General features: G+C 41.5%; 1 protein-coding gene across 1 annotated transcript; it reads right to left on the bottom strand.

Moving 5' to 3' along the window:
* Positions 1–219: 219 nt before the first annotated feature.
* LOC115281971 (keratin, type I cytoskeletal 25) lies at positions 220–7,342 on the bottom strand. The gene is made up of 8 exons (XM_029927730.1): positions 6,691–7,342; positions 6,304–6,386; positions 5,678–5,834; positions 3,412–3,573; positions 3,201–3,326; positions 2,150–2,367; positions 1,715–1,782; positions 220–699 (listed from the first exon to the last, which is right to left on the bottom strand). Exons 1-8 carry the CDS (start codon positions 7,117–7,119, stop codon positions 590–592), a joined length of 1,353 nt encoding a protein of 450 aa, XP_029783590.1. The 5' UTR covers positions 7,120–7,342; the 3' UTR covers positions 220–589.
* Between the last annotated feature and the right edge of the window lie 219 nt (positions 7,343–7,561).

Below are 7,561 nucleotides of genomic sequence, written 5' to 3' on the forward strand. Positions count from 1 at the left end.
AAACCATAAGAGACTCTTTAAAACATTTTTTAAATGTTTTGTTTATTTTTGAGAGCAAGAGAGACAGAGCATGAACTGGGAAGGGACAGAGAGAGAGAGAAAGACACAGAATCCAAAGCAGGCTCTAGGGTCTGAGCTGTCAGCATAGAGCCCGATGGGCAGCTTGAACCCATGAGCCTCAAGGTCATGACCTGAGCTGAAGTCAGATGCCCAACCAAATGAGCCACCCAGGCACCCCTAAAACTTTCATATAAATTAAAAGCTGTTAGATGTTCATACATGCATACCACAGACAGGAACATTTTAAATATGACAATACCACTAGGGTTAACTTGCTAAAGGAAGAAGATTTATTGAATTCAAAGAACTGACATTTTCTGTAGGACAATTAAGTGAGCCATCATATTTGTATGTGACATTCTTCCAGATGAGTGGGAAGATACCACCACTGATTGTCCAGACGGTGCTCATATTTCAGTAACAGAAAGGAAACAGGACAGGCATTTTTCTTAGGCTTGCTCGTTTTTCCAGACACAACGCTCTCTCTTCTTGGAGAGTAGTTGGCAAATGCTCTCTCTTGTGTCTCGAATTAATTGCTTTGAGATTTCTCTTCCAGGGAGTGCAACCTGGTGGTAAGTATTTTGCTTCTTTGGTCTACCTCCTCAAGAACTTTCTTAACCACTATGGCTTTGGCCAGATCTAAAAATTAAAATTTAAAAGGAGATTTTAGCCAAAAAAAGATGAATAAGATCACAATAGCTAAAATGTGGAAGCAGCCCAAGTGTCCACCATTGGATGAACAGATAAACAAAGAGTGGTATATCCATATAATGGAATATTAGCCTTCAAAAGGAAGGAAATTCTGACACATGCTACAACATAGATGAATCTTGAAGATACTATGCTCAGTGAAAGAAGTCAATCTCAAAAAGACAAATATTTTATGATTCCACTAACGTGAGGGACCTAGAGTAGTCAAATGTATAGAGAAGGAAAGTAGCATGGTGGTTGACTGGGGCTGGAAGGAGGGGTAATGGGAAGCTATTATTTAATGGTTACAGAGCAGGATGAAAAGAGTTCTACAGATGGATGATGCTGATGGTTGCACCACAATATAAATGTACTTAATGCCACTTAACTGTCTGGTTAAAATCGTTAAGACGGTAAAGTTTGTGTTCTGTGTATTTTACCATAATAAAAAAATTGAAAAAAGATTAGAAATTATATCAATGAAAGGAACAATAGGATTTTGAATAGGATGGACTATGCAGGAAGCACAAGATGAACTTTTGGTGAATTTTGATTTCTTGGTTCACTGAAAACATGGCAACATATTACACTGTTTAAAATTAGCACATATCACCAAAGTTAGACATCCAGCACACACTGATATCTACTATAAATCTTCATCATATCAGTTCTTACTAAACCCTGGGAATATAAAAACAACCGAGCTGGACATTGCAAATGAAATACTACAGCATAAAAACAGTATTCATTTTGGGATGCCTCAGCGGCTCAGTCGGCTGTCTGATTCTTGATTTCGGCTTGGGTCATGGTCTCACAGTTGGTGAGTTTGAGCCCCTCATGGGGCTCTGCAATGTCAATGCAAAGCCTGCTTGGGGTTCTCTGTCTCCCTGTCTCTCTGCCCCTCCCCCCCCCAATAAATAAACAAACTTAAAAAATAAACCCCACAGAATTTCATTTTAATTACCTCTGACTTGATTTCCCACGTTTCCAGATCCATAATCTTTAGACTTGTAACCTCCAGACTTGCAAGCCCTGTGAACACAAATTGTTGGAAACGTCACCAAAGAGAGTGATTCAGAGAGAACCCCTTCAATTCTAGATTCACTCTAGCATTTTCTTTAGCTGTTTGACAAGAACAGTTGCTGTGGGTTACACAGTTGGAACGCCTCTGCCGTAGCATCGAGAGGTGATATTTTTGTCATACCTTTAATACAGGGCTTGTTATATTTTGGCTTTGTTAGACGTTGCTAATTTGTATGTTGGCAGGCCCGTATTCTGTCTCATGTTTAGCCTTTGTGACGATAAATGCGGTCATGTCAGTTTACATTCACTTTCCAGGGATCTAAGTTTCAAGCAGACTTCAGTACACGACATCGTCTCTGTAAATTGTTTTACTCACCCGTCGTCTCCACCAATGAGGAGGCAGTAGGTCTCAATTTCCTTTTCCAGGTGGACCTTGATGTCCAGCAGCTGCTCGTACTCCAGTTTCTGGCCCTCCGTCTCGGTTCGGACCTGGTGCAGCTGTTCCTCCAGGGCCCCGATCTGGGCCTGGATCTGGGCGAGCTGCGTGCAGTAGTTCCCCTCGGTCTCGGTCAGGGAGCACTCCAGGGAGTGTTTCTATCAGGGAACAAGAAAGAACCTGAGGCCAATACAGAGAGGCAGAATTTGCTCTGATAGATGACTTTCTTCTCTTGCGAACTTCATATACAATTGTGTTCAATTTCACATTAACACATAGGTAAGACTATGACATCCTTAAAAAGGAGCATGTCTCTTTTTGGTTGAACAAAGTACAGACACGAATGTGGCTGTTTTGGTTGTTCTATGTAAAATCCTATTCTTTTCTTATATTCTAAGTTAATTACATAAATGTATACGTGGACACGTTCCCACAAGAGTTAGAGGCCTTAAAACCAACTGGTGCACATTTAACAAAATTAAAAAAATTTTTTTTAAATGTTTAGTTATTATTGAAACAGAGAGAAACAGCATGAGTAGGATAGGGGCAGAGAGAGAGAGGGAGACACGGAATCTGAAGCAGGCTCCAGGCTCTGAGCTGTCAGCACAGAGCCCCATGAGGGGCTCGAATCCACCAACCTGTGAGATCATGATCTGAGCTGAAGTCGGACATTTAACCGACTGAGCCACCCAGGCGTCCCTAAACAAAATTTTTTTAACGTTTATTTATTTGTGAGAGAGAGGGAGAGCAAGAGCAAGCACGAGCACGGGAGGAGAGTCAGAGAGAGAAGGAGACACAGAATATGAAAAAGGCTCCAGGCTCTGAGCTGTCAGCACAAGAAACGCAGGCTGGAATCCATCAGCAACAAGCAAGGAGATCATGACCTGAGCCCAAGTCAGACGCTTAACAGACTGAGCCACCCAGGCGCCCCTAGCTGGCGCATATTTAGGAGGATTTCCCAGGAGATGGTAGGAAATCGTTCTTTGCATACCGTGGCTAAGAGAGACTGAAGTTCAATTTCCAGGGTTTGCAGATTTCGCTTCATTTCAGTCAGTTCATTCCGGGCTGAGGTGGTGGCCCCGACGTCCTCGGAGATCTGCTGTTGCAGCGAAGCGCTCTGAAAAGGTATAAACCAGGGAGCAAATCTTAGTTTTGTGACCGTCACAAGAATGCGGAAGGATCGTTTTCTGGATAAGACTCACCTTCTCGTTGAACCAGGCCTCTGCATCCCTGCGGTTCTGCTCAGCCAGGTCTTCGTACTCGGCCCGCATGTTGTTCAGCAGGACTGTGAGGTCCACCCCAGGCGCCGCGTTCATCTCCACGTTCACGTTCCCGCCCGCCGCGCACTGCAGGGCCTGCATTTCCTAGAGGCAGAAAAGTGCGCGGCTCAGGTGTGCAGGGATCTCATAGACGGTCCAGCGGCTCAGCTTTGGAAGGGTTCTCAAAGTACATTTGGCTCCACCCACCTAGCTAAGCAAGCAACGACCCTTCTCTACTTTCTGTATTTCACGGCTCACGAAGCAGCCTCTCCTTATGGGAGAGATTTTAAATTGTTCAGAGCTCTTCCATATGGTGAACCAAAGCCCTGCTGTAACTACATTGGTTTTCGTTCTGTTGCGCAGGAAGTCTTAATTCCTATTCCGAATGAAAAGTCCTTAAGATCTTTAAAATGAATTATCTGCCATCTCTTATCCTATTCATCTACAGCTGTGATGTCTCCACACTGGTGGACTGATCTTCTTTCCAGTTAGCACCTTCGATGTATTCTTGACTCAGCTAGATCTTGAACACAGCATGAGCAGGGTCGAGGGGCTGAGTCTGAATAATTCTGGACAATTGAAATAATTATAAATATGTTTATTTATATTTATAAATGTTTGTTTATAATTTATAAAGGAAGAACATCATCCTCTAGAGCATCCTAGCTGGTTAAGAAGCTATTAAGCTTACACAGGGATATTACAGGGTTATAATGGGCTTTGATGTCAGATGCAATTCTATGTGAATTCTGGTTCTGCCTTATAGTGGCTAGGTGAACTTGAGAAAGTTGCTTACCTTCTTTAAATCTCAATATTCTTATCAGAAAATTGAGGATTACAGTCCTTCTCTGGGTTATTGAAAGGTGTGGAAAAAGCTATTAGAAAAGCAACCATTCATATATATATATGATATATATATGTATATATATATATATCATATAAATGCTAATACATGCTAGTCATTGGGTCCAATGCAGGATTTGAACTCACCACCCCCAAGATCAAGACCTAAACTAAGATCAAGAGCTGGATGCTTAACTGACTGAGCCAACCAGGCACCCTGAAGTTGGAGTCAGTTTTGCAGTCAAAGTCCATGTTCTTGCGTCTGGGGTGTACGCTGTCGGGGTGCATTGAGTTTGTTCTAAGATTGTGGATGGCAGCCATCACTGCTAAGACCGTGTACACTGAAATAACATGGGTCAGCTCATGTCTCTACTGCAGAAACTCCTCTCCACCCACATTCCTGGGCTTGGATTGGTCCTAACGACGATCAATAATGAGGTTTTTCTTTCCTTCCTGCCCCAAGTTCCAGCACTCTCTCCTTCCTGGGGGTCCCAAATCTATCACAAAATGTGATTTTTTTTCTCTATCACAATGTATGGTTTTTACTTCAGAAGATTTAGTGAAAGCTTCTCCAGTTCAAGCAGTAAAGATAAAAGATGCATATAGGTTTGCCTGTGAGTGAGGCATTAAAAAAGTCAATTGCATTTAATTTATCAAAAATGTATTCAGTAACAACCATGGGCTACACCCACAGTTGAACCCATATAGCCATAAAAATGTTGTTCTTCAAGTAGGTTTTTTTTTCCCCCAGAAAATGGTTCTGAAAGCAATCCCAATGTGTCTTAGGAACAGTGTTTGTATGATCTGATTTTGAACTAGTTTCCAACAGTGACCACTTTGAAGTATACTCTTTATTTGGAAGAAAAAAATTTTGATATAACAATTTATTTTCAGTCTCACTATTTTTATAGACATACCTATTAAGAACACACATCAATTTTAAATGTATATATTTAATGTGTGTATAAAGTAAATGTTGACATATTTTAAATCTTCCATTATTACATAGAAATATAGATCTAGTTTTCTTAGGATGTGCTTATATTATATTTACGTAAGAAGATGTAATCTCTTAACTGTGCCATTTTATCTTAGCTATAATTACCTAGATAAACACTACTCTTGTAACCCTGATTGATCTGGAAAACAGGATTCTTTTTTTTTTTTCCCCATGGGAAACTTGATGAGAGAGCAAGGGTGTATCTGGACAAATATCTAGCCATTCCTCAAGACAACTCAGGCCTCATGCCTGCCTGACAATGGGTCTTTAGTACCAATTTCTTACTTAAGAAGTCAAGTGCATTGTCTTCTGTGAGATGGACGGTATCTGCAGAGAGATAGCAAAATGTGCACAAGCAGCTCCTACCTCTTTATGGTTCTTTTTCAGGTAAGTCATCTCCTCACTGAGAGTTTCATACTGAATCTCCAGATCCGTCCTGCACAAGGTGATTTCATCCAGAACTCTGCGTAGCCCGTTGACATCACTCTCCACACTCTGGTGAAGAGCCAGCTCATTCTCATACCTTAGAGAATATTAATGATTGTTCAGGATGCCATACGGTGGGAGAAATAGTCACCAATCAATGATCAAATGCTAGAAGTCTGGACTTTTGAAGTGGGAGGTTTGGCCACAAGAGATATTTTCAAAATATACTGTATGTAGGATAGCAACTATTTTCTTTAATTTGAGGCGTTTCTTTGGCAGAAAAGAAACTAGAGGATTGGACACTGCTTTTAGAGCAGTTTGTGCTTTATATATATATATATATATGATACATATATCATATATATACTTATATATTTATATAAAAACAAGTATAAAGAAGTAATAACATTCTGTTTATTTTATTTTTATATTCTGCTGAAATCCAAGTGTTTTACCAGTGTTGGAATAAAAGTTGGTAACATTTAATGGAGGGAGCAAAAAATACATTAAATTTAATGCTTTGCATTAATCACCATGTATCCTTTTCACTCTCTGAGCCTACTTACTTGAGTCTGAAATCATCCGCTGTCAGCCTGGCATTATCGATCTGCAGAACAGCATTAGCATTGCTGGTGGTGGAAGTGATGATCTGGAAAAGGGGAGTTTAACTCTTAAAAGACAACTGATCACAACCAATAAGATACAAGTTTGTTTTTTCTTTAAAGAGTAGGGAATGGAAATAATAAAAATTAATACAGTTACTAGTCAGTGACATTTGTATCCTGAGTTTCACCGATGGAATCTACTCAGTGCTTATTTCCAATACTCAATTGAAATTCCCTTTAAGAAATTACATGTAGCGACAATAAATTTTTTCAGTATTCAGTGAAGAAAGGAAAAGAATGTTTAGAAATAAGCATACCTAAAAATGATTACAAAGTGTAATTTCTTACCTGATTTTTCAGATCATCAATTATTGGGAAGTATCTACTATAGTCGTGATCCAGACCCCGGCAGGAACCAGGCCCAAATTTCTCATACCAGCCCTTGATCTTCTGCTCCAGGTCGGCGTTGGCCTCCTCCAGGGCGCGCACATTCTCCAGGTAGGAGGCCAGCCGGTCGTTGAGGTTCTGCATGGTCACCTTCTCGTTGCCGGACAGAAGGCCCCCCTCATTCAGCGTAAAGCCAGAGCAGAGATTGCTTCCCGTTGCGTTTCCTCCTGATGAGCTGCCCCCAAAAGCACACGAGAAACTGCTTCCAATTCCGGGCATGCTGCAAGCATTTCCAACTCCAAAGCCGGCACCCCCGCCAGAGAGCCTGAGCGATCCTGCGGTGGGACGGGAGCAGGCCCTCCTGGACCCGCTGGAAAGCCGCAGAGACATGGTATCAGGACAAGCGTGGTGCACAGCTGTCTCGGGAGAAGTCAGAATGGAGTGCCTCGTCTTCTCAACCCGTCTGTTTGCCTTTTTATAGACAATTCCCAAGTATGTTCTGGATGGAATTCTGCCTACATAGAGTAAAACATGGCTTGCCAGCCTCAGCAAGTTCGCATAATTGGATGATTTTTCCTAATTAGTAACTAACTTAGCTGGGCTCCTGTCTGTAGGAGGGCAGTTGCCCTCAGGTTGGTGGTTATCTGAGAAATGGGTCTGGGTGGAGTAATGTCAGTTTCCTTATTACATCTTTAAATGGTGAGTGAGTCACTCTTCACTTCCACCCTTAGAAGATAAAACTCGTCAGTCCTCCACACGGTAAAAATCTGGCGTCATGGTTTTGGGCTATTAGGCTAATAGATATTGATGCTCCTGAGACTTTTTTCTACTT

This window comes from Suricata suricatta, chromosome 17 (genome assembly GCF_006229205.1).
Source record: "Suricata suricatta isolate VVHF042 chromosome 17, meerkat_22Aug2017_6uvM2_HiC, whole genome shotgun sequence".
Taxonomy (NCBI): Eukaryota; Metazoa; Chordata; class Mammalia; order Carnivora; family Herpestidae; genus Suricata; species Suricata suricatta.

Excerpts from the sequence above, each read along its gene's own strand:
- LOC115281971 (XM_029927730.1), bottom strand. The coding sequence starts at position 7,119 with ATGTCTCTGCGGCTTTCCAGCGGGTCCAGGAGGGCCTGCTCCCGTCCC. Across the intron at positions 3,574-5,677 it reads TGAAAAAGAACCATAAAGAG|GAAATGCAGGCCCTGCAGTG; the intron begins GTAGGAGCTGCT and ends TTCTGCCTCTAG. Across the intron at positions 2,368-3,200 it reads TTCAGTCTCTCTTAGCCACG|AAACACTCCCTGGAGTGCTC; the intron begins GTATGCAAAGAA and ends GTTCCCTGATAG.